Source organism: Numida meleagris, chromosome 10 (genome assembly GCF_002078875.1).
Source record: "Numida meleagris isolate 19003 breed g44 Domestic line chromosome 10, NumMel1.0, whole genome shotgun sequence".
Taxonomy (NCBI): domain Eukaryota; kingdom Metazoa; phylum Chordata; class Aves; order Galliformes; family Numididae; genus Numida; species Numida meleagris.
The window spans coordinates 15,673,790-15,699,868 of record NC_034418.1 but is presented as its reverse complement, the minus strand read 5'-3'; the positions used below and the strand labels follow the sequence as shown (position 1 = coordinate 15,699,868).

Genomic DNA, 26,079 nt, shown 5'->3' with positions numbered 1-26,079 from the left:
TCATCCAACAGAATCAGTCTCCTGTGTCTTGCGCTAGAGAACAATCCCCTTGCTTTCACAGCTTACACATGGAGGGGAGCACTCCCCCAGAGAAGGGGTTCAAAGGCCTGGCTCCACAGTCCCATCACCTCTTTCCATGCTCACAGGGCCTTGAAAAATAAGTGACCCTGCAACTTAGATTATTCAGACTATAAAAGGTGTCAAAATGAAGGCACACTGCTTCATGACATTGTCATAAGAGAGAAGGTTTCTAATTTAGATGCTTTCATTTGCCTCCTAAAGGCTCAATTGCCATCAGAAAGCCATAGGTATCTAACTTAGGCTCTTAAATCTGGAATGTACGAATACATCTTTCTCCTATCTTGCTCTCAGAGTTGTCTTTCATTCACTAATTGGTAAGTGTCAGAATGAAGAAAAACAGGAAACCCTGTTAGAAAACCTGCCTGTGAATTAATACAGGAAGTGTCACGAGCATGTACAAGAGAATCAGCTGCAGAGTCAATATCATGAATATTTCCTACTAAATTTGCTCAGATTGATCTACTGCCTCAAGGAACACTCTGGGATTTGACTTAATATCCATTACTTGGATGCATAGTTGTAGAGTTCCTGAGTAAGGGCACATTCACACACTGACACAGAAGCAAAAAATACACGTGCCTTAGCTTCAAGTCTAGGATACAAGAAGTCATTTGACAAGGAGTATAATTAAATAGCACCGATTTGCGTTATCTGCAGATGACTCAAAGCAATCACTGATGCATTACAACAGAAGAGAGCTGGAAAGAATAGTTAAACAAAGACTATAAAGTGATCTTGCAAATAGCTCCTCCTAGGCCAAAACAGGAGCACTGGAGAAAGTATTTGTATCAATTGCTTGAGCAGCCTTTAAGTTTAAATTTATTTAATAATGAGATTGAATAGGCTCCCTTCACTGTTACACAAACACTAGAAGAATTTGCTCATTCCTTTCAAAATGAAAATATCATAATACAGATCAGTAGAGTAGAATGTCCTCCACAATACCAGCCCTATTACTGGAGCACGGATGCCGTGAAGTTGGAAGCCTCTATTACTTTGCTCAGTAAAGAAAGCCAAATTCAAGCCCTATCAACTGTAAGTTGCTATTACACCACAACACAAGCTACAGCAGCACTTGGGAAATTATTGAAATTGCAGTTGATGCAATTTGTCATCAAAGAGCGAGAAAGAAATACAGGAAATGAAAGACATAAGCAGAAATGCTGACAATTAGGTTTTCTTTTCTGGTCATCAAAAAACTACTTTCAGTTTGCAATCATACCGGGGAGTCACTTCCCTTGCAATATATAGTTTATATCCTTCCCATTTTTAAAAGGTACAATAAAGCCATGAGCCAATATCAGTTTGTGAGATAAGTGCGCCCATGAGGAGAAGGGAATATTTTGAAGAAGGGTACTACAGATAGTGAGATAAGCACAACTGCAGACTGCTCGGGGTTGGAAGATGCTGCTGGAGGCCAGCTAGTCTAACCTCTTGCTCAAAGCAGGGCCAGCCTCAAAGCCGGACCACATTGCTCAGGGCTTCATCCAGATGAGATTCAAAAAATCTCCAAAATCTCCCCCTCTCCAACAGAGAACCGCTGCACTACCTTCAGCAGAGCTCTCTCAATTTAAGTGAATTAGAATCTTACAAGGAGGGCTTTGCTGTCTTTGGCTGAAATAGATTAGGAAAGGAGCTGTAAAAAAAATTTTGACATGATGATACTTGGCATGCATGCCCTAGGTGAAATAAATCTTTGCCATCTTAACCTGTTTCCCCTTGCAGGCTTGAGGTTAAACAACCCATGCTGAAACAACTGTTGCCTTTTTACAGGCTTGTTGGTTACAAGGAACTGGAAAGTTTGCAGTCCTGTGAGTTCCAGATTTGCCGCCCCAGAACGTGGGAGTTTTCGAGGTGTCTGTGCTGTTCCCTACACAGGGAATGTCAGGGACAACTGCAGCCCAGAAGACCCAGCACTTAAACAAAAAAAAATGGGAATAAAAAAACTGCAGTGGGCAAATGCTTGCAGACAGCTGGTGCTATGCAAGAGCTCTCAGATTATCCCAGCTACTCCCCCCTTACTGCTCCTTGGTGCATTTGGGAATCAGCACTGGACAGGAACTATTCCCAACAGACATTCTTCATGCAGAGTAAGAGGATTTGCTACTGGAGACACATACAACAGCAAGGTAGTTGACTCGTGAAACAGTCCTAAGCAAGTATGTGAATAGCTAATGACAGCTTAAGAGTTGATGGAAGATGCTACTCCTATGTGGGGAGTCTTAGTAGACTTAATACCTAAGAATTAATTTCTCCTTTTATTATAACCTAGCCTTTCTCTGTCAGAGGATCAGCCTTTTCAAGTGACACAGGAAGATGACAAGGTAATGTTTTCACGTCCTCTTTACTTTTCTTGTCTAAAGCCAAGAGCATTTATTCACAATCTGTTTCATCTTCCATCCAAAGGAGGCTCAAATTCGTGCTTTCCTCTTTCCCAGGGGAGGACTCTAATTTGTTAATGTGGACAAAAAACTCCTGTTCAAGCCGCAGCAGCTCTAGCCTGGTGATGGTGTTGTTGCATTTGCTATTTGAAAGAGCATCGTATTCCAAACTGCTAAGATTCCATAGCAAGCGAATCCACCGTACACACAACCCAGCTGAGATCCTGTAAACACTTTGAAATGAACAGAACAATACAAGAGCTCATATATTTTACACATGCATTAAAAATGACAAGATTTAGGTCGTAGTTTGTGGTGAACTTCCTAATCTTTAGAATAAGATGTCATGCAGAATTGTTATGCAATCGATTAGATTAAGATGAATTAGATTAAGTAAGAATTAAAGTATCATCATTTTGGGTTTTTTTAGGTTATAAGCTTAAGGCAAAATCCTGGCATAGTGAGGCCAAGGGAGTTTAACAATCATCCCACTGGGAGCCAGAATGTCATTCATAATAAATTATCATACAAAATTGCTGATATTTAGCATCCTCCAGCATGGGGCTATAAATTATTTGCACTTGAACTTCCATATTCCAATATCAATTTACAGGTAAAAAAATCTCCTGAATCAACCCTTAAAAGCATCACTTTACTCTAACGGAAAATAAGGAGGAATTTTTCCAGTTAAGCGTGCCTGAAATTACTCAAAAAGTGTGTCGACACAGCCACAGATCATCTTATCCTGCAACAAATATATTCAGACTCGTGGTAGGCACAGATGAAGTTGCCGGAAGGGTGACTTTTAATCACTGCAGGAAATAAACAAACATCAAAAGAAAACCAATGCTCCAGTCAGAAATAAACTTCATTGTGCTCAAGTTCTTAAAGAGTCCTCTTGTGTCCTTACTAGGAAGTGAAATGAAAAAACAGCCAGCCAGCATCACAGTTAACTATTTGCCCTCGTCAGGAATCCTTACTGTGAATACAGAGTGAGAAAATCTATTCACGTGTCAGATATCGTCAATATTATTCTATCCTTGAAGTGATATCATTCAGTACAGGCACAGCTTAAACGCCAGTGGATAAATGGATTGCTAGAATATTGGTGCCCTAAATGGAATTCGCACCCCAGAGGAATCAGTGAGGAGGTACAGAAGAGACTGAAAAGATATGAATGCCACGTGTACTTGTTCAGTGCTCTGCAATACTTCTGAGATCCGAGTCTGCAGCTGTATAAATTCCATCACTGACTTTGGAATGACCGGGATCTGCTACAAGTCAGTTTATTTCACTAACATTTCTACTCCTCACAGTAGCAAATTTAAAAGGAAGAGTTTATAAAGACACATCAGATGAACTGATACTTCACTGTGCGCATCCAGCTCTGCCGCACACGATTGTTCCTATTGCTAGGGATGTCTGCAGTACCCTAGAATGAGTAATACCCCTGTCACAAACAGTGAAATTCTTCATGTCAAGGGAAGCCTGAGCAGGTACAACTGATGCTATCATCTTCTCATCCTCAGTGATGAAATGTACCTGGCGTCCCGGGACAGAAAGAGAACGTCTGAGATGTGAAACCTGTGGATGGGTGTCTGGGTGGTATTACAGGTTGCAGTGCAAACCACAGCAACCCAAAGGCACAGTTTCTCTGTTTGCTCCGCAGCCTACATGAGATTCAAAGGAAACGCGTAGGCTGCATCACCAAATTAGAACAGGTCAGTAAAAGAAGCATACTGCTGAGGAGAAAAATAGTGTTGTCACCTCGTTTTTATCTTGTTTTCAATTTTTTGTTTATTGTTTTTGTTCTGGTGCTCAAAGAACAGAGATGTAATTATACGCACATCAATGCACTCAAAGTGCTGGAAAATTTCCCATACAGGAGTAGGGAATGACAAGAAGTTCTGTGAGTTGTTAAGACTGTGTTAATAACATGCACATCAGTACCAAAACATTTGTGTATTGAAGGACTACAATTAGTTTTAGGAATTCTTCTAAACTTCTTATTTTATTTCAGTTTATATATATATATAAATACACCACTTTTCCTAATCCAACAGATTTTACTCTCTCCTTTGGTCCATTCAAGTTTTTAACAGTATCTTGTCCTCAGCTCACCCTTTCTTCTGACCAGACCTATTTCCTAGTGCACCTACGAAGCCAGCACTTCCAGGAAAATTAATTGTGACAACTATGGGTAAAATCATGCTTTGTTTATATTTCAGGTACTAAGCAGATGCTACTAGATATTGCTACCAGATGTTCTAGAATTATATGCAACATTATGCTCGGTTTTAACTTTTACAAAATTACAAGCTAATAAAAGATGACATTGCTACAGTCAAATGATTTATTAAAGGAAAAGCCATTAAATTCCTTTTAAGCTTCACCACCCCACTACCCCAAATAGCTCGTCATCGTATACATCAGTGAACAGATGCAAATGTCTGTACCATTTTGAGATTTCAGTACTATCCCATACAATAATTATATATCCAGATGCCTTTTGCTCTAACAGCTTCATGCACATCTGTCCATCTTAACCTGGATGCCTGGTGAGCATTCACTTCATGGTGAAATGACCTGCAAGAGGACACAAGCCTGGGATCCAGACAGTTCAGGATCATGGGATCCTGACATGAACTGTCTGGATCATCTTTTTCTGCCACACAGATGAGCTCGCACACAGATAAGGTAACACTTTATGCATTGAAAGCACTCTGAATGGATGATTGGAATGATTAACTAACAGAGCATACAAAAGTTTGAAATATTGCATTCAATTCCATTGAGACACCTCGCTTTCCAAATCGCTTAAATGGCTGCAACATTTGTTGTCGTGGGGCGGGGGTTTTGTTTGCTTCATGCTGATGGGAGGAGCAGGGGAGTGGGTTTTTTGCTGTTGTCGTTGTTTTGGTTTGGTTTTTTGTTTGTTTGCTTTTAATATATGACGTGCTATAGGCTGATGATGAACATAAGCTACATACTTTATTTTGTGGAAGCTCCCCAAGCTGAAGTCGCAAGGGAGCACACGATATCCAGTGCAGCAAACATCCTTTCCCATCCACCATTGCAATGAGCAGAAGTAACATCAAATAGGAGTGACAGCCAGTAATTATAGAGCTGAAAAATTGTCGTGGATTCTTCTGTATTAATGAAGCCATGCACAAATATAGCAAATCTAAATAGCTCCTTTCAATCTTCTAACAGGAAAATACACACATTAACTGATCCACAGATTACTTTAAGGGTTTGTATAAATCTGCACCTCAGCTAGGAAATTAAATATCCCACCTAATGCTACCCTAGCACATAGCAGCAGAAGGTTCTCATCAAGCAGAGCAAATCAACTCAACCCAATGCTTGTGACAGCCCCCATTAGGGGAAGGCACCGCAAACAGATCCGTGAACTGTGATATAAACCAGGGTGAGTTTACTTAAGTCAGTGAAATCCTGCTGGAACAACATGAGGAAAAAGAAATACAAGTACAGAGCGGCTCCAGTTTAACTCCAGCAGTTAAACAGTTTATACATAAGTGTGCGCACACTGCTGCATACATTTCTTGTACCCAAAGTACATAATTTGGAGAGAAAAAACGAGCAAACACTGAAAAGGAAAAGGAGAAAGGATGAGGGAGATCAGCCAGAAGCCATTATTTATAAACACAGATATCTAACTCCCAGTTAAAGCATCCCAGCCTAGCTCCTCTGAGGTCACAGTAGCCACACAATTTACACAGCTGAGCATCTGGCTCTAAATATTTCACTGTTCAAAATTCTAGTGTGCATCCTTGCGTAGCAGAGCTGCTCTGACTAATCACGCTAGAGGTAACCACATCTTAAGTGTGTAGTTCTAAATTGAGTAATATTACCATTAATAACAGAGCCTAATTAAGACATCTATAATGTTTTTAATGAGAAAAATTGAAAGTCCTTCTGGAATTTTTCCAGTCGAATTAATTCTGAGGACTTAAGACGTTATTACAAGTAATGTTACAGGAATGAAAATTAGGCCTAAATTAGGACATGTCACTGTATTTAAACGGGGGGAAAAGGAACTACATTCTGTTTCCTCCTCCGTATGCAAGTCTCCGTTATAACATCTCACCACAGGGGAAATGTAAACACCACTTTGTGGTCTGCTCTAAGCCGCTCTGCGTGTAGTTGTACCTGATGCACCTCTAAGGTCTGCAAATGTTTTAACACTTCCATTTCGGTCTCTTTTTAAATTTCTGATCCATACTCCCTTGGGAACAAGTATTTCCAAGGAAATCTTGAGGAGACACTCGCTATGGTTTGTGTGGGCCCAGATACTGCTGACACTCATTTCCATGATCGGTGCTTGTTCAGACAAGAACTCCCTCTGTAACCCTGCATGTGTAAGCAGGGAACACTTGTGCTGAAGAATATCAGATACAATCTGCTGGAAGCGTACAGGAAGGGAGGAACCCACATAGTCCAAAACAATGCTCTTTAAGACAACCACCAGGCACTTGAAAGGCAACCAAACCCCGTGAGTCTTTATTCGTACCCCTCATAGACCAACTCTTCAAACTGCTATATGCACATACCTGGTTTGCTGTTGTCTTTTCCTTGCAAATGCTTTCATTGTGAGTTCATGTTAACTAATTTCTTACAAGTCTACTACATGGCTGGCTTGTGCTGCCTGGAAGGCACACAAAGACACCATCCTTGCTCTTCAAAATGACTCATTTGAACACTTGCTTTCATACCAGGTATGAGAGTTTGTGTTCAAGAACAGACAAGTTCAAAACGTAAGAACAAAGTCATCCCATGATCTGACTGGATTTTATACGAAGATCTAAGACTTCATTTAGTGGAACTTGAAGTGAAATTCCAATCTTAAGGCATAAGTCAAGAGGAAAAAAAAAAGTTACAAGTATTCCTGCTGGGACTAAGAGAAGCCACTGCAGTTTGACAAAAGCCACAAAATTCACCTTTCATTTTTCCTGACCTACATTGTGAGTACGACCCTACAAGCAATATTCAGACACACCTTCACATACATATCTCTACACAAACACATATAGATGCACACAGCATTCACGTAATTGGAGTACCTTCACGTTTCATTTTACCTCTCAACCATAAAATGCTTCTCCACCCTCATCTTTCAGATTCCAAAACTCAAATGGGAATTCTGCAATTTGTGGTGCCTTAGTAAGCAGAAATGCAATCACGTACATTTCAGGCAGGGCAGCTAATCAGGTTGTTTGTCCTTGAGAGCAGACACTGCACAAAAAGTGTTCTTTATTATTTCTTTTGAATGCATTTTACTAATGCTGAGGATGCTTTTAGTGCTCAGATAATATTTGGAATTGGTTTATAGCTTTCAACAATTAGTTATGAGAATAGCTAGGACATTTAGACCTGTATATTCCCTGAAAGTCTGGGGAGGCTTACTCTCTTCCAAAGCACAGTTTTGTATACAAAATGCCAGCTTAATTGAATTGCAAGGACTCCTCAGAGAAAGAAAATCCGATTTCTATCTTCTGTTGATACCATAAATATTAAAAGCAGAAAATAAACAAAATGCTTATCTGTTACCGATACCTGACAGATACATATCTGGAATATTCAGAAACATCAGGATTATCACTCTCAAGTACAATGCCAAAAGAATGACAAGTTTTGTAAAGCAATGCTTGATTTTTAAAGCCTTGCAATTTAAATACTGCATTCCTCCAAATACAACAAAGTCTAAGAAAAAAATGTTAGTATTAAACTAATTTATGCGTATGACTGCAATAAATGTAAATTCCTATTTAAATGTTTAACCTTCATACAGGCCAATATTACCTTGTTTCTTACTGTTTCATATACAGAATTCTGATAGATTATTCAAATAACTAATTCTTAGCTGTTAGCTTTAACCTCCACTTTGAAACTTGATATAAACAAAATCCATTTGCAGTATTCAGCAGCAAATTATTTGATGCATGACTTCTAGTTCATATTTCCCTACAAACACTAAATTATTATTCTATATTTCAAGGCTGCACAGGATGGTATATGCAGAAAGAAGACCACCACCTTGTTCATGCAGGGAAGTCTGGGCAGCCAACACTTCCCACCCATTCCTCCCTTGGACCAGCTCATGGGGAAACAGCAAACTGCAGCCAGGAGTGACTTGTATAGCACCTTGAGCTGCAGGAGAGAAAAGAATTTCATCTCTGCCCCACTACTTCACTGTAAGAGTTGTTGACTAAACTCAGAAGCAGGCAGGTGAATGCGTTCTGGAGATGGAGAAAACTGCAGTAATTTGTTCTTTCATGTAGAAGGAGAGAAGCATTTCTAGCAGGCCACCTCCATTCTTTCCTTTGATCGCATCTCACTGCAGGCAGCACACGGAGGGCACAGGGACCTCATTCTTTCAAGTTTAAAACATGACAGGAACATGCATCCAACAAGTGCCGCGTGTGCTACTGAGTTGCTTGACAATGTACTGCTAAGAATACCCACATTTTTGTTCCATAATTCCCAAATGCCTTTGCTCATTAATATCTATGAAGGTGTCAAAGGAGGGTGACCTTAAAAGGGAGGACAGCCTGATGACTTTTGTAAGCCTGTGCAAGATGGGGCCTATCCAGCAATGATAAAGAGCAGCTCAGAGAGGACATAGCAGCCCATGTGCCAGGTCTCACACTGATCACCAGATAAAATATTTTTCAGTGTCTAATGATCACGATTTGGTGAGCGGTGGGTATAGAGTATAGTAAGTGTAGGAGAAACAAGAGAACTTGTAACATGAGAAATCTTTTCCGCTTTTATTCTCAGATTTGTAATCATGCAACTCACTTTAAAAGCTTACAAGCTTTTAATTTAAGTTGTCAAGCAAAGAAAATGACTGAGCGTTCCCTAAGAAATAAAAGAAAAAGACAAGACAAAACTAGACAGGAAGAAGGAAAATATTCTTCAAAACACATTGATCTCTGTGTTATTTTACTTTCAGTACAGCATGGATGTCAACAATGTATTTCAGATTATTGAACAAGAACAAAATGATAACAGCAAAGCTTCCCCTTCGGGTGAAGTCATTCTGTTAACCATAATTCCCCAAGCATGCTAAAAATACATCTTCATTGTCACAAGATGACTGCAACCTATCTTTAAGGCAAGGATTAAATGTCAGCAGTAAGATTTGCTGCAGAAATGAAGTAGATGTATCTTAATTCTAAAAAAAAATAAAATCAATCTATTTACTGCAATTAACGTTTTAGCAGTTCTAATAAGTGGAAACAATGCAAGACTCTTTGCAAGGCTTTCCACACAACAAGGCATGCTGCTCTGGGCTCTCAGTGCCAGGGACAATGAGCGCTCACAGGTGATTTGGGCTCCCAAACTGCAATTGCCTCTTTTGTTAAAGGCTTCCTATAGGACTGCATGAGCTACTTCTGTTGCTTTGTACTTGAAGTTTATCCCTTCCTTGAAAGGGAAGGAGTAACCTTCCCTTTTAATAAGCTAACTTCACACAGAAGTTGAGAAAACAAAAGATAGTGATATAGTGTTCTAAAGAAAGGGAGGTCCCTTCCTTATGTTGTTCCTAACAGCCAGCAATGCAGTTCTGCCTTGAAAGATTAATCCACTAGGTATGCTTAACTATAAGAAATAGCTATAAAATGCAATTTAGAAGAGGCAGTCCCAGTGTAAGTCTCTGTCTTTCCCCTGTATTTACACTGCAATCCACCACAGGGCCTGTCTTCATGCAAATCCACACAGCTCGGATTTTGCAAGATGCAAGCCCCTCGCTGCTAAGCTGGCAACCAGAGGAGAACAGTGTCCAGCCACTCTTGAATCTCAGCTCATCCAACTCTGAGCTATGCTCTTAGTTATATCCTCAAAAGGACAGAAAAGCTCATGGCTTAATTTCTAACTCTTCTAAATGCTAGCACCTTTTGACTAAGGACTTGTTTGTGCAGTTTTTCATTTATCTACTTCTGTCCCTCCAGAGCCAAGATATTAAAATCCCTTTCTGATTGGCCTCCAGCAGTCCATAAAAATCTTACAGTAAATCCTGCAGCTGGAGACACACTGCTGGTACTGGCTGGATGTGCTAGAGAGCAAAATGAAATAAATGTCTATTGTAAGAAAGAGTATTAACTTAGTTTCACAGAGCATTTAGAGACTTGGGTTACTTCTGGTTTCCCATGGTTTATAAAGCAACTGAAAACTTGTGAAGTTACCTGCAGAGCAGAGTTGTTGTTCCCTGCCACGAGACCAAGCACTAAAGCAATCAGCCTGGCAGATTTACTCAAACTCTGGAAGCCCCGCAGACCTCATTCCAGGAGGGTCTGACAGATGGTAGTTGGCCATCTTGGCATACTCTTTATCTTAAACTCTACTCTAGAGAGGCTTCTTACTATTTGGATTCAAAGCCCTTTGCAAATAGAGGATACTAGGCAGAGGGATGCTCATTAGGCCTTACAAACCCCTGGACGGCAGCAGCTTATCTCTCTAATCATTATACAAACACACAACAGCCACAGGTCCCCAGGCTGATGCTGCAACCCTAAGATCACCACTCTAGTCCATTCACAGAGAGACATACCCACGTATGTTTAGTTTCCAGTATGCTTCCTTTTTGTATTACAGACATTTTAATGTTGGACATGTTAGGGATCGTTACAGGCAGCAAGCAAAGGGTTAACACTTTCCAAAGTGCACTTATAAGACTGTTCTGACATTTCATAAGTTAAGAGGAACTATTATTAGCCGTGTCTAATAATATTGCAGTTTCCCACCCATGGAATCTGTGTGCAGTCCTCCATTGAATTGGCAGCCTTTGGTGGTATCACTGCCACATGATTTGAACTAGGCAAAATTCAAAAACATTGCCATAGCACTGTGTAGCCAGCCTGAAAATATCTTTACCGCTCTTGGGAGATGAGTGATCCCTTTGGAATTGGTTTTTGGAACTGTAAATTAATGAATCACTGACAGCTTTAAAGTAGACACAATGTATTGCAACACAGCATGTAGCGCCGGAGAACCGAAGGAAATCTGTTTACAGTGCTTCAACAGACACTTGAAATCAAGATGCTCAAGAAGGATGAGGCTGTTAAGAGAAAAAACAAAGCTTCAAGTGCTGTGAGCACAGTTAGTTATCTTCCATGGCCAGCAGCCACCTTTGGTTCCAGAAGTGTGTTCAAAGCCCCCAGAGGCACCAGCCAGCACCACATGGCAAACAGTAGCTTGGTCCATGTAGAAACATGGCTAGGGATGGAGCAAGAACAAGCCCTCCGCTGAGTCTGTTTGTGCTTGTGCTTCAGGGATAAGTACCACAATCAGAAATCACTTCTGTCATGCAGCCACATTCACAGCTTAGATAACCGCGGCCACAGCTGCCTGGGAACCTTGTCAGTAACATTTATGCTATATTTGGTAATAGGACAAGGTTGACCCCAAACTTCTACTCAAGCCAAGGGGCAGCCTTATGCTCACAGCTGGTGGGAAAAGGCACTGTTTTACAGTCCAGATTCCTGGTGAAGCAGCATAGCTTGGAGAAGCTCTAAAAAATGAAGTCCACAGAGACACTGCTGGGCAAGAGGACAGCCAAAGCTTGAGACTCCCAACCTAAGCCACAGATGTTTCTTAAGAAAGCTCCCTGCCCTACTTATGTCCAGCCAAAGTTGGTCTGTTACACAAATAAGTTGCCTTGAGTCAAGAAGAGACTAAGCAAAGAGAAGCACAGCTTTGAAAGCAGCAGTTAAACCCTCATCTGCAAAAGATGGCAAGTTTGATGTTGTAGCGGTTATCCAGAGTATAATTACATATTTACAACGAAGAGTTATTATGAATAAATACCAAGAGACTTCTTGCTTGAAGGATGCTCTCTACCCACTAGACTGCAGTCACACTCTCTTGCCTCCCTTTCAGCAAGAAGTGTTGCCAATAGCGCTGAACAAAAACAGAGATTTGTATACAGGTACAAACATAGCCAGCTGATCAGATAGTTCACTGATTCACAACAATATATGAAAGAAGGGCAAATTAAAAGACGTGCTGGTTATTACATAAGTGGATTGTTCAAGATTTTCTATTAAAAAATTCACGTCACCACACCTGCAGAAAGCAACTACACAGTAAACCAGGAAATAAGGAAGCGGGATGAAAAGGGAAAAATGTTTCTCCCTACCACACTGGGCTTCATCAGTATATGTGAGGCAGAAGGGTATTACAAATAAATCTAGAAGGAGCTATTGTTTCCATTTAACCAGCTTCTGACCCTACAAAGATATCCAAATTCCAGTACACTGGTCACAAAAGTAGGTGTAGAAACACCATACTGGAGATGCATCCTCTACCCCAGTTGCTGCATGGCCTTCTCTCCCTCCCTCAAAGAAGCTTAAGGAAAAAATGTACCCTTCTCTCTTTGTCTAAAACCTGTCCCCACCCCCAGAGCCTGGCACAAAGCTCTGCACACTGTGTACGCCTCTTGCTTACAGGCTGGAAAAGATGAACTGCGTGTACTTCCTTTGCTTTTAAAGCAAAGGAATGTGCTCACAAATCAGCAACAGTTTTACGAGGAAGAGGAGGGAGAATCTTCTGTTCCCATCATATTTTGAGCCATATTGAGAACCCCTCCCATTCCTCAGCAGCAGTCATGGCATGAGGAGCTGCAGCATGACAGGCCTGGCATGCCCCTGACTCAGCCACTATGCTATTTTAAAAAACCCAGCCCTTCCAGGAGGGGTTAGCTCAGGGCAATACAGAGCCCTGCTGGGAATCCCCCGCACCACTGACTGGGCAGAGACATTGACACCATGCAGAACCCACGGAATTACTTGCATTTTAAAGCTGCTCAGAGCAGTATGAAGGGGAGGCGGCACCCAAGCTAAGCGAGGCTGTCAGCTACCTCAGGAGCAACACACAGCTCCCAGCCACGCAGCTCAACAAGCCAGGGCCCCACACCACCCCTGGCTGCAACACTGACAACTGCAGTCTAGAGACTGTGGAGGAACCTTTCCACGGGTACACGAGTCTTACTTCTGTATTGGTACCACTGATATGAAGTGACAGTTGCAGTGATACCTTACACTTGAAGACAGTCTCCTACCCATCAGGCAAGCGAACCAAGACCAGCACAATGATTATACAGGCATCACACAGTAAAGATTTTTGGGATGCAGCAGACCTGAACTACAGGCCAGTCACTGAACTACAGAAAATCAGAGTTGACTTGAACCTCTACTCCAGCAGCTTGCCAGGTCAGCTCACGTCGTCCTGTACAATATGTCTCAGTTCCAGAAGGCCCTGTGCTACCAAGGCTGCCAAGCAGGAGTAAGAATGTTATTTTGCTCACAATCTTTGCAGTTTTTCTTGCACGTGTTTTGAGTAACTTTTTCCCCCTATAATTTCCAGCATTTTAAAATGCCAAATGTATTTACACTGTGTTCTCTTGCACTCCATATGAATCATGAGTCACGCAAACACCACAGAAATACAATGTCAGAAACAGACCCATTGTACATGAATTGTATGCTCAGTTGTCAGGGGAGAGTTGCTCCATTTTAAGGACAAAATAACCAGCAGAAATATAATGGCTATTTGCAAACATGCCTAAAGTCATGCTCTCTTCTCTTTAATCTCTGCTCTTCATCTGACCTCCAAAAGATGTCGGAAGATATGTAAAATAGCACAGATCTGTAAAATGGTATTAACAAAGGTGAAGGAAGGGTGGAGAAGGATAAAAATCACATCATATCTAAGCCTGTCTCACAAAACATTGGAATATTTCTCTCTTGTAATTACTAGTCCATAATACACTTTTCAGCAAGACATTGCCTACTCTCAGCTTTTTCTGGGAGCTGACTCTCCTCATATTTATTGCCAGAAAACCATATAAGCTGAACTCTCCCAAGCCCTCTTCTTCTTCATTTTCTCTGGAACATACTTATTTCTACTGGTATGCAGTTAAAAAGTATGCTTGTGTTACACATGACTCAGGGGAAGTGACCTAGTATACATAAAATCTTTTCCGATTGCTGAAAGAAGTGACATACAAACAGTTTAAGGAGAAACTGCAAGGTGCTGTCCTGCAGTGAAGGCAGCTTTAGCCTCATACCTTATCCCCACTCAGCTTGCTGTTCTTTCCTCTCTCTCCTTTCCCACTCCCTCCCCATCCAAGTAGTCAATTAAGGGAAAGACATTGCCCAGGTTTTATTTCACCTACACTTGTAAAAAAGTTTCTCAGAGAAGCAGTAGAATGGATTTAATGATCATGAACACAACAATATTAAACAAGCAGACAAAAATATTGTCCATTAAGACAAAGCATACAACAAACAAAAATAAAGAAGTCCCACCAAAACATAAAACATAGAAGAGATGAATTCTGTGGCTGGGCAGCTAATGAATGCTCAGAGCCAGGGAAAAGATGCAGAGTTAACAAAGGATTAGATATCCTGCCTCTCGTAAATTAGCAAGTAATATATACAACAAAAGTGCATAAAAGAAAGTACCAATACCACTGTTTCTTCATGCTGACAACAGGTAGAAGCAAAAGCTCTGGATACAAGCGTCAGCCTAAACTAACATGTAAGATTACTGAATTTCCATATCTTCATTTAAACACCAAGTCAGACTGGAATATGCACTCTCTATTCCACTGTATGTCTGTTAACTGTATGACAAACATAACAGGCTCTTTTCTAAATGCTAACAGCTGTAAATAAATTACAGGACATTACATTCTTCCCCTGCCCCATCCCCCCTTTATCCTTGTTTTGTTTTCCCTTCCAGCTGCAGTGTTAAGGTTTGATCTTTGTTCACATATCCTTCTTTCAACCAAGGAATGGGGCAAGAAATTCAGCAGCTATGTCAGCAAGTTTATTACTACATAACAACCCAGCGCTTCTGGCTCTTTAAGAGATCAGCATCTTAAAACCATTACCAGGGCAGGTAAATTAAATACTTGCCTCCAACCCCCAAGTGCAGCTAGAACTAGACTGCCTTAGAGAAAGGAGAAGAGTTTTAAGTGGTCTGTGGCCCAGGGAATGCTTGCATAGCTGGCAGTCTTCCGTGGCAATGGATTATGGGATTTTTTTGTTTATTTGTTTAGCATATCTGAACTTACCAAGAAATGTATGAGGTTAGTACACAACTATTGATAGTATAATGCTTACAGTTGCCTACCTACCTAAAAATTAGTGAAAGATTACAGTTTAATGCTGCACTATCTCTAGGTAATCTGAAGTTTACCCAGTGAAAAAAAGCAGAACCTATTTAAGATGCTAAAGGAATGTGACTCTGCTTAGGTACACCTGTTTTTCCTCATGCTGCAGGGAAACCCATTATCTTCTGATCTATCACCAAAAGAAAAAAACATCTATAGGTGTGTTCTATAAGCACAAAGATACAAATAAAAAAGAAAGAACAGGGAGTAAGTTTCCAAAAAGAGCCTGCTGAGATTCATCTAGGCAACAAGTTAAAACAATACCATGTAAATTATTCATCCTTTAAATGGTCACTTTCTCCCATCACCAGAAGTTCTAGAAAAAAAATTGAGCAGAAAAACTAAAAGCACTCAGACCTCCTGATTTTTTTGGAGTAGACAAAGTGGAACAGAGAAAAGTAATCAAAGAAGGAAATTACAGGTGTGCTGGTGCTTCCAGCCAGCCTGGAGGTAAGGCAGGGAGAACTTCTCATGCTGTGCATGATCACTTTTTCTTTCTCATACAGAAACCAGAAGTCGAGAAGAAGTTTGAAAGGCAGTTTTGTTCAGGTTCAAGTTCTGGCAGACAACCAAGTCTGTTTCTATTTTAGCCATATTCCTTCAGCCACCCATAACCAATGTTTAGTTCCCACACACAGTAAATAAGAAACAGATTCTCTGCTTTGTATCCTTTTGGCTTATGAAAGAACAAATGCTTTGAAAATTACATTCTTCAGAAGCAAGTGTGAAAAGATTGAATTCTTATTTCAGAGGGACGTTATCAACCAGGAGGTGGTTGTTCCACAGAGTCAGAGAACAGCTTTTAATAGTCCAAACAAGTCTACAGTTTTTCATATTTTGGGCTTGCAAGAAATAGTGTCTCCCATCACTCCAAAAAAACACAGTGAGACTTTAGGACAGCAACATCCCACTTCCAGCAGGTAGGCATATAACTGGAACAGCCATGACCAGGCAGTTCATCACCTATACGAGCAGCCTTGGCTTCTGTCAGCTCTGCCACTCCAGTATGGGGAAGGAAGGAAAGAAAGCGCTATCACCATGACAATGTTCCCATGATATCACGATGATATCATATCAGATTGGAACAGACATGGTTGAGATGGAGAATACTCTGCCATTGAGACTATGTCTCACATTGGGGTGCAAATTTCTGACAATTTTCCTGTACTCAAGCATTAGAAGCACAGCTATATGTATATTATCTGCCATCTACCCAAACTCTACTGGCCCCAAGCACTGTGAATATGTAGCACTGCCAGCCCCATCCCCCTCCTGTTGCAATGGAAGGTTTTGCCAGCAGCCATCGTGTAAGCCCTAGTGATAAGCAAGTACATATTTTCCTTACATCTAGAACAACTCTGTGCAGTTATGGTTAGCTAAACACTTTCTTTTTATAGTTCCTCTGTATGCAAAAATATAAGCTGTATAGAGATAGACAGTTCTTTGGCAAATCATAACTAATTATATTCTTGAGAGTTGAGCAGGGTTATTAAAATAATATCATGAACACCAGTTTCTGATTGGCCTAAAGACTGAATTTATTCTGGGCTCCCTCCAATCAGAATTAATCTTTCGATAGCACAATGAACTGTCACTTCTGAATCAACACCAGCAGCAAAAATGACAGCAGCCTGCATCATTACTCAACTAAGATAATAGAACTAAAGTCATTGGAACAGGCAGATGTTGGAGGATGTCTCCCATTTCAGAATAATGTTCCTGTCATAACTCAACATTTATTTTAGGGAAGCAAGGATAAATTCATTACTATTTGCAGGGTGCTCAGATATAACAGTAATAGGAGCCATGTAAGCTTCCAATACAAAGACAGTAGAAATGCACATGGTATCAATACTAACCATCCTTCACCTAGATGACACAATGCAGGGCAATGCGATCAATCCACGCCTGCTGGAGACCTGTTCTCATGTTAGTGTGCACAACAGTATTTTGCTATTGCAAACTCAAAACTGAAGTTAAGAGATGTGCAAGAAGAGATGTAATTTCCACAAGATGCAGTATTCCATGCTTTAATCCCAGCAACCTTATTTTCCAGTAGCGTGTTGTGTCTGAAATCATCGTCTAAAAAGCTGCTTGCCAGATTGCAGTAATCAGTATTCCCAATGCACAGAATGCTGCATTTCTGCAGCGATAACCAAACTGCATAGATACAACAATTAGGAACAACTACTAATGACATTTAAAACTGGAGACTGCATTCTGCTTGATCATTTCTAAGTGACATCTTTTAATTTAAATCATCAGAAGAAAATAATGATTCTGTAAATAGAAGCAAATGTCAGACCCTAATCTATTTCAGAACAGCAGTGTACATGGGTGTATAAAGGTGCACTTCCCATTACTGCTGGGCTCTAAGGAGCATCCTTACATCTTTGTCCCACTGAATAATATCTCCTGCGATGACATTACGATGATTGAGTGTGGTCTAACTGCTTTGGTATTCAGATCAGAGTTTTGTATTAGTAAATTAACAGGATTATCGATATTCATAAGCCAAGATTAATGGAGTTCATAGTCCGTTTAGTTCAATCAGATAATGAATTATGACAACAAGACATTTTCAAAAAGAATAAAACCACTTAGCCTGACACCAAATACCATCTTCAGAGAGTGGACTCATATAAACACCCAGAAACTGAGTTTTATGTATAGTTCTATTTTAATTTCTTTCTCATTTTTCTATGCTCCCAGGTTTTTCATTTTGCATTTCACCTGGATAAGAATGACAGATAATATCCAGGACTTCCTGGCATGTGCAAAGCCAGTTATCATATCTTGGCAGTAGGTCAAGCTGAACACCTTTTAATTTGGCCAGTTATCTAGCTACAGAACAACTCAAACCTGGAGCTGAGATAGCCATTCCTTCCACGTAGCATGGTTGGAGTTGCTCAGCTTCCTCCGACAGAGCCCAGAAACAACGGGTTTAATGGGGAGGGAAATGCCCATCCGATTCTAATGGCTAATTCTGTTTCCTTTCACTTAGAGAGCGAAGTACCAGATGCTCTAGATTTCCTGCTTTGTCAACTGTAGAGGAGTATTCTGTTCAGCTCTCACATTCTGATATAGCTGTTTGTTGTTTGATAAAAGGTGGTTCCCCAGGGAAAACATAGGGCTGTCTCTAGAGAAATGTACGATACCTTATTTGGAAGTAGGAGAACTCAAAGCCAGCAAGTTTATCTAGGGAATAATTCAAGATTTTTGGAACACTGCTCCCAGGACTTCCTCTGTTCCTCAAGCAGTTACCAATAGTTGGCTCAAAGTTGAAGTGCACCTATTACATTTTAAACACCATCTTAAATTAAGAAAATGAATTTATAGCAGTTCATTTCTTCCTTTTTATAGTGGCTACAGCGAAAGCCACCAGCATTTATTCAATTCAAAATGGGTTCAAAATCCCCTATGTTTGATTCTGCTCAGAGACCTTATTTAAAAACTCTTTGAACAGAAACCCTTCTTACAATTGCAAGTTATGCCAAGATAATGTAAAGAAATTGATTGTCTATAAAGCAGATGAGCCAATTATCAGTGTGTTAAGTATGTTCTAAAATACCTTTTCCTCCATAGTGATTGAAACAAAACTCAGCGTGCTAACGATTTTGTGGATTGAATGGAAACTGTATGAGAAGTTATTCATCCTCCCTCTACCTCTGCCATGGATATTTGTTCTTTCTGTCCATGTGGCAGACTGCCATTAATGTACAGCATCAATACTCCTCCACCTGCGTTTCCAGCTAAGCTTGCTGACTTTGCACTAGAGCAGATAAGGAGCACTCACTACATAGCTCAGGAGGAGAAACAAGGGATAACCTTCAACAGTAGTTTTCAGGACACAAATAATAATAGCTGAAAAAAATCAGGTATAGTATAGATATTTGCAAGTGGGCATATTTTATATCCTAAATTGAAGATGTAAACCTGTAATTTGCTCCATCTTTATAAGTATTTCTTTGCATACAGCCATATTAAAGATGCTGTGACAGCTTAATGGCCTAGAACCTGTGGTTTTCAGCATTTTAAGTCCTTGTTATACACAAAGTTCACCTGCCCTGACTACTCATTTGCCAAAAATTTCTTTAAACTTGTAGAAACCTACTTTCTGTCTGTACTCTTGTTAGCACATAACCTTCAAATAAACAAATTATTTATTCTACGTGACATACCAGTGTGCTAAGTCTTTGGAAATTAAATAAACATTAGTTTTTGGAAATAAATATTTTTACTACCAACAGGAAATTAAACATTAGCTTTCTAGAAACTTATGAATTCCAGCGAGCTGCATTTGAGTGCCGAAATGTGAGACTCTTTAAAAGCTCGAAAGTGGAAGTTCAGCTCCCTAAAAGCAGTGCACCTTAAAGATACCAAAATAGACATCCATACATGGATGTTCACAGATATCAGTAGTTATTTAAATACTTTAATCAGCTTTTCCAAGTGGTTAGAGATACTGATAGACTGCTGTGTGCTGAAAAGATTCACTCCACCCCACTCTTAATAGCTCATATTTATTTTAGTCTGTTCCAACCAGCTCCATCAAACCAAATCTCAAATTCCTCCTTTTTTTTTTTAAAGCCAAGAAAATTAATGATGCAAGATATAGTAGAATATTGAATAAGTTAGCACTGGAATGACTACCCTACGTAGAAAACAGTAAGGATTTCAAAGAATCTGATTTTTCCACCTGACAGAGAATAAAGTTCACATCACAAGTCCACACTCAAACCAGCAGCAGGCAGATTTCCAAGACCTTTGAATAATAAAACAGTGGTTAATAAAGCAAATCTTATTTTTCCACTCCTCTTTGGCTTTTAATATCTTACTGATTTGTATCTACTGGCTGCAGGACACGCAAGGTAACAGAAAAACAGTCTCCCATCAGGACTTGTGCCATCCATCTAGTGATTAGGGCAGGGCACAGTGTAACCACACAACTGTGACCAAGAACTCACTGGTGTCACCCAGAGTTAACAAGTACAATCTGTGTTCCACTTAGTCTTCTGAGGATGGTCTATCCCTCTTTCTCTCTCTCACCTCCCCAGCATACATGGTAGATTGTCTTTTTCTCTCCACAGATCTTCACTGGTTACAATGCTAGTGATACACCAAAAAAGTGGATTTGGTGCTGGTATCTGTCAAAGAGGGAAGGAAGAAGTGATTTCTGTGAAATGATTGAAGCCCCACCACCACTCACTAACTTCATATTTCTGCCTCAAGTCCCTGATAAAGCTCTTCTCCTTCCCAAAACGTTTATGCTGGCTTAGGAACTCTGATGTCTGAGTCCACAACCTTCACACAGCATGTGTTTACAACCCAGCAGCTAAAGGCAAGAGATGTTCTTCCACGCAGTGATGCAGGAAGAGTACAACAGTGATAGTTCTGTCTTCTAGCTTGTCTCTAGATATTAATAAAATTTTAAAAGCCTACTTATCTAGTCACTAACGGGAAGAAAATGAAAGACAGAAGTCAATGTCTTCTCAAATAGTCACCACCGTTGTTATCTACATAGATCTAATACCTCCTGTTGCACTAGACTATTGAGATACCTTTTAGAAATGCTCATTTCTTAGTTGACAAGTCATTAAGAATCAAGTCAACTCCCTCCAATGGATTAAGGCACAAATTGCATACAACAGAATAACTTTTTTCTATTTTTGATGATCAGAAACAAAATATATTTTCTGAACTACCTCTTGAATAGAAAAATAGTGTCTCAAGTAGTACATAGAAATGTTTCATGACCAGTTTCACTCATCTATTGTAGCAAATCCTCCATGCTTAGCAGTAAGGAGTCTGGTCAGTCCGTGTAAGAACGTCTTTAAAGGATTAGAGCTGTTGCCCATCACCAGACCAATTCACCAGGGGCCAAGCTTCCCACCAAGGCACTATTTGACAAATGGTAGAGCATGACTGCTGGAATGGTTCTGTGTTTTGGGAGACACCATCTTTTGAATGAGGTACTTAAGAGGAAGATCTTTGACTACATAGCCCAATAAAAGATGGCCTCTTCACAGAATGCTCGTCAGTACCAAAGAATTTTACATAACAATTGGCAATGAAGTTTCACTAAAGCTTCTAAAATCATCTTTTTAAAAGCTCAGAAATAGCACAATAGATACAGGATGTTTTTCCTCTAGAATTCCGAAATCTTAAATAATCTTAAAATAATTACCAATAAGATACAGCAGGGAAACATTCGGTCTGAATTTAAGCATAATCATTAATGTTATCTCAACAGACTTTGTGAGCAAGAATTTTCTTTTTTCATGAAGCTGGGAAATTTCTTACGCTTTCAGTACCTTTGTGCTAGCTTTCAAGCTGTACATGGAGCCCTCTTCTGGAGAAATTTGCAAAAATGAAAGCTTAAGAATGCAGCTATGTGGTCTATGCATTTGTGGAGAGATTTAGGACTAATCTTCCCTATTCACTATAAAGACAAGCTTGTGAAATCTACACATTTTGCCCAATTCACTTAATTACAACCCAGCAGAACATTACAGTTACTGTTAAGGCCATCAAAAATGGCTTTTCTCCCCCTCGTCTAAGCTTCATTCAAAAATTTTGTGGTGAATTCATCTGTCTGCATAAAACATAAAACATACAAACCTCAGAACAACTTTCATTTTAGAAAAATAAATATTTTCTATATGGGCCTTAGAAAATATTCCTGGGAGAAAACACACAAAAAACAAACCTGATTCAATAGATTTACAAATCTGTAGGTATTTACTGCTAACTGTACATTTTATAGAGAACTACACAAGCTACCAGAGTATACTCTATTTTTATTGTCAACTACAGATCAATAAAGCTGCATATTATAGATATGCTTTGTAGTTTTAAAGGAGATCATGTATTAAAGGTGTGAAACATATCTTACTCCACTACTTCAGTTAATATTCAGTTTTCCTCTTGGTGAATACAGATAGTTATAGTGCTGGCTAAGCCTCTGAAAAATAAAAAGTATTTATCAACCACCTGTTTAATACAATTTTTAATCAACAAGGCATCCCATAAAGCATGTTTGTATGAAAAATTGTTGCCCCATTAATATCCTTATCCTTTCATGGCTTCAAAAGATAACTTTTCTACATTTAACAAATATTGGTGAATTAAATGCAGATTAAGAACACACAGACCAGAAGTTACAAGTTTTATAAACAATCCTTCAATTTTAAAAAAATACATTGAAAGAGCAGAAACACATAAACATTCCATTACTTTCAGTTCATGCTCCATTACTTTCAGTTCATGCTTTCAAAATCTCAACAGATATCTCTGAGACTTTTTCGTACACTGTAAACTTTGTTATCATTACTTTGAGATGAAGTTCTTCCTACCCTCTACTTCCACAGAAAGTATTGCATTCCTAAATTGCTATTGCTTAGAAATCATTTTATCAAAATTGAGCTTTCCTTGTTCCACTAGCATTGTATTATAGCAATCATTATTGCTACTACTGAGGGAGGAAAAAAAAAAGAAAACTTATGAGAAATCCCAAAATGTGTTACAACTACTATACAGCCAGATGGCTGCATTTGTTTAGTATGTTGTTTCTCACATTCTTCTGTTTACTTTTCCTGTCACATGAAAGTTGTGCGTGTGGTGTGTCAAAGAGAAAAGCTGAGCAGCATTTCAGTAATTCCCTTTTTTCTCTCCCTAGAATGTCATCAATTGCTCTTCATACTGTAACCTGTCAGCACTCAGCATCCTCACTCCTGAGGACAGGTTTATGTACACTTGCTTATTGTAACTAATTCATCCCTTAATTCATTTACTCTTACACACAATACATAAAGTGAACTTGGAAGTGCGTTATATCACCAGGTATAGGCATTGCTAAATAAATCTGCACATGCTAATAAAGTGGGGTGTGGCTGAAACACATAAATACAGAGCTATGGTAAAGCTCCACAAGCTCAGCCCTGCGGGTACTCAGACTTGCCTCAGCCTAGCAAGAAAAGCAGCTCTGAAGTATTGCTAAAAGTTGTCAATGGAGTGCAGAGTTAAGCTGTTTCCAGAATCAAGGGTTCTGTACTTTGTCAAATTTTAAGTTGTTACCGGTATTAAAACTAAATGAAATAAGAACACAGGCTATGTGGTTTACTAGGTCTTAGAAGCCTGTTCCCCCTCTATCATAAACATCTTCCTACAAGGGACTTTTAAAACAAATCCAAACTCTGATCCAAAGCTGATTAATTCAGTAGTATGCTAAAGAAAATCAAAAGGAAAAGAAAAATAAGAAAAGGAAAAGACAAGTCACAAAGAATGCCAAGCATACTTCAGTTCATCAAGCAGGTCTCAAGCCCAAGGTCAGGAGCACCAGCTTGGTATACCCACCAGTTATCCCACCACCACGTGCCCCTTCTCCCCCAGCTCCCCCAAGCATTGCCTCCCATGTGCAGCTCTGCCAGCCCTGCTGGTTGCCCAGCCTGGATCTCAGCCCACTTTAACAACTTCTCTGCAGAAGCCTTTTGCACACCCCTAGCCAACTCCAGAGGTTCTCAGCCTTCTTTAGGCAGCAGCTTGCATGCTGGGGATCCCCCCTGCACACCCACACAGCCTCAGCCCCAGCTGCTGGGGTGGCCTTGCAAGAAACCCCACATACATCCCCTGCTCATGCTGCTCTGGCACCTCAAACTCATCCTTCTCCAGTACATTCAGGCACTGTGCCTATGACCCAAAAGCGGTTGCTTTCATTTATTACACTCACTGAAGCAGGACTGTAACCCTGAACCCACCCAAATGCCTCTGTGCTTGCTCACATGAGCTCTGATCACAGTGCCCTACTGTCTTGCAGCTTCAGCCACCCACATCAGTGCCTTTCCTCCAAATCAAGCTCAGCCAGGACCCAAATATGCCCACCTGGACCCACAGCATATATGTTATAGCTCACATGACTGCTGCTCACTTAGACACACACCCTTGGTGTGCCTCCTCTCAGCAGCAGAGCTCTCCCAACAGTCAGCATTCACCGTTCTCTCCTTATTCTTCTATTTTGTAAAAGCAAACTAAATTCTTTCTGGAGATTGCAGTTGTACAAGCACGAGTGCACAGACTCAGAGTCCCAGCACTACTTTGACACTAAAATGTACCAAATCCCTAAGGGTTAACAAAACCACTCGATCACCACTCAAAAAGGAATTAACTTTTATCTCTACTCAGAGCACAGGGTGCCAGTGCCACCATCACTAAATGCAAGAGTTTACAAAGCTCCTAAGACAAAAGAAAGAAAAGAAGCATTTTATGCTGGACAACAAAGGATTCTCAAACCTCCCCAGAGCTTCCAAAAAGTAAGCCCTGAAACAGCAGCAAGAGGAAAAGAGAGCAACCAGAAGGTGTTGAGAAGTCAAAGCCCTGCGAGACCCTTTGCTTTGACAGACAGCAGCAGCGGGGCTTTAGCAGCTCTGTGTTTTTAAGGCTGGGTGTTTTTTCCTCTGCTTTCTGGCAGAGGGGGATCTATTACATTTAATAAGAGAAAGGCTACATAGTAAGTCATTAACAGTAATACACATCTATCAAGAGAGAGTACGGGAAGGGAGCCTTTTGCAAGGTCTGATTTTATTTTTCCTCTGCATTCTCCCCTCCCGTTTTTAAAAAGCAATAAATAAAGCGGGCTGCCTATAACAGCCTATCTGCCTACTACCCGGCAAAAGCCACTGAGGAAAGAGGCAAATCAAAGTTGCAGCATTTGATATGACAGAAAATATTGCTGCTGCAGCTGCTACCGAGACACTTGAAAGATCCCCCCCCCTCCCCTCCCTGAAAGGAAACAAAAAAATGCTATATATCATACAGCAAATTTCTTGTAATTGTAAATCAGGCAACTATGAGATACTATATTCCTAGCAACTGGCTGGTAGCAGAGATCTTGCATCTTTCAACAGTAATTCAAGCAATATATAATTACACAAATCAGACCTGAATTACAAATACTTCCAAATCCAAATGCATAAGAGAAAGAAGAGGAACAAAAAACACACATTTCTTACCTGGGACAGCAGAAAGGACAGAGTAAGTTGAGTTTTGTGCTGCATTTTGCCAGACTAGAACGTACCAGAGGCTTTTTCATTCATGCACTCGGCTGCACTGAGCATATTTTCACTGTGAAACAGCCTTTGAGAAGAGACTCTGCCTTGAGAGCCAGCCAACTTCCCAAATAGATCAGCAGCATCATCACTAAAGCATTGGATAGAGTCTGATGACCAGAACCAATGGCTTTACAAGGATGATTTCTTCACAAAGCATCCCCATTTTGCATCACACACATTGGGCAAGCACCTCTCACAAACACAGCACCTTTAGAAAGCATTTTGCTTTGGTGTATTTGTGTGTTTAGTTTCAGTCTAACAAATCACACCTTGCAGATCTCAACAGTATTTTCCCTTTTAGAGAATTGAATTG

The 26,079-nt window shown here is 40.2% G+C and overlaps 1 protein-coding gene across 7 annotated transcripts in view; it reads right to left on the bottom strand.

Annotated features, from left to right (window-relative positions):
• CDH13 (cadherin 13) overlaps positions 1-25,836 on the bottom strand; it is a 449,261-nt gene extending 423,425 nt beyond the window's left edge. For 2 of the 7 annotated variants that reach the window (XM_021408559.1, XM_021408557.1), the window contains exon 1: positions 25,668-25,818. In XM_021408559.1, the coding sequence (XP_021264234.1) occupies positions 25,668-25,712 (45 nt within the window). In that variant the 5' untranslated portion in view covers positions 25,713-25,818. Of the gene's footprint in view, positions 1-25,667 lie in introns of all 7 variants that reach the window. The other 5 variants (XM_021408565.1, XM_021408564.1, XM_021408562.1 and 2 more) reach the window with 5 other exon arrangements.